Source organism: Penaeus monodon, chromosome 19, assembly GCF_015228065.2.
Source record: "Penaeus monodon isolate SGIC_2016 chromosome 19, NSTDA_Pmon_1, whole genome shotgun sequence".
Classification (NCBI taxonomy): domain Eukaryota; kingdom Metazoa; phylum Arthropoda; class Malacostraca; order Decapoda; family Penaeidae; genus Penaeus; species Penaeus monodon.
In genome coordinates, this window is record NC_051404.1 from 4,693,876 (window position 1) to 4,694,175 (window position 300).

General features: G+C 34.3%; 1 protein-coding gene across 1 annotated transcript in view; it reads right to left on the reverse strand.

Moving 5' to 3' along the window:
* LOC119584998 (essential MCU regulator, mitochondrial-like) overlaps positions 1 to 300 on the reverse strand; it is a gene marked incomplete at its 3' end in the record, with an annotated part of 5,095 nt that continues 4,795 nt past the window's right edge. Inside the window, 1 exon segment of the mRNA XM_037933608.1 lies at positions 1 to 106. Within this exon segment, the coding sequence (XP_037789536.1) occupies positions 1 to 106 (106 nt within the window).

Below are 300 nucleotides of genomic sequence, written 5' to 3' on the forward strand. Positions count from 1 at the left end.
GAGGGAACAAATAGTTCATTTTCTTCTAGGAAGCTTGCAATATTCTTGCTTATTTCAGCACCAGTAAAGATTCCCAGAGAAGTCGCTAGAGTCACTCCCATATATCCTGTGGGGAAGGAATGATTTTTAATTCCGGGTTACTTAACACAATAATAATAACAAAAGAATAATTTTTCTTAATTCGTGTATCATCAGGAGATTTAATTTCCATACTGCACGTGAACTGAATATATGCCGAGACAGAGAGGAAGATTACCTAAATTTTTAAAACACAGGAAAAAAAGCCCAAAAAAATTTTGG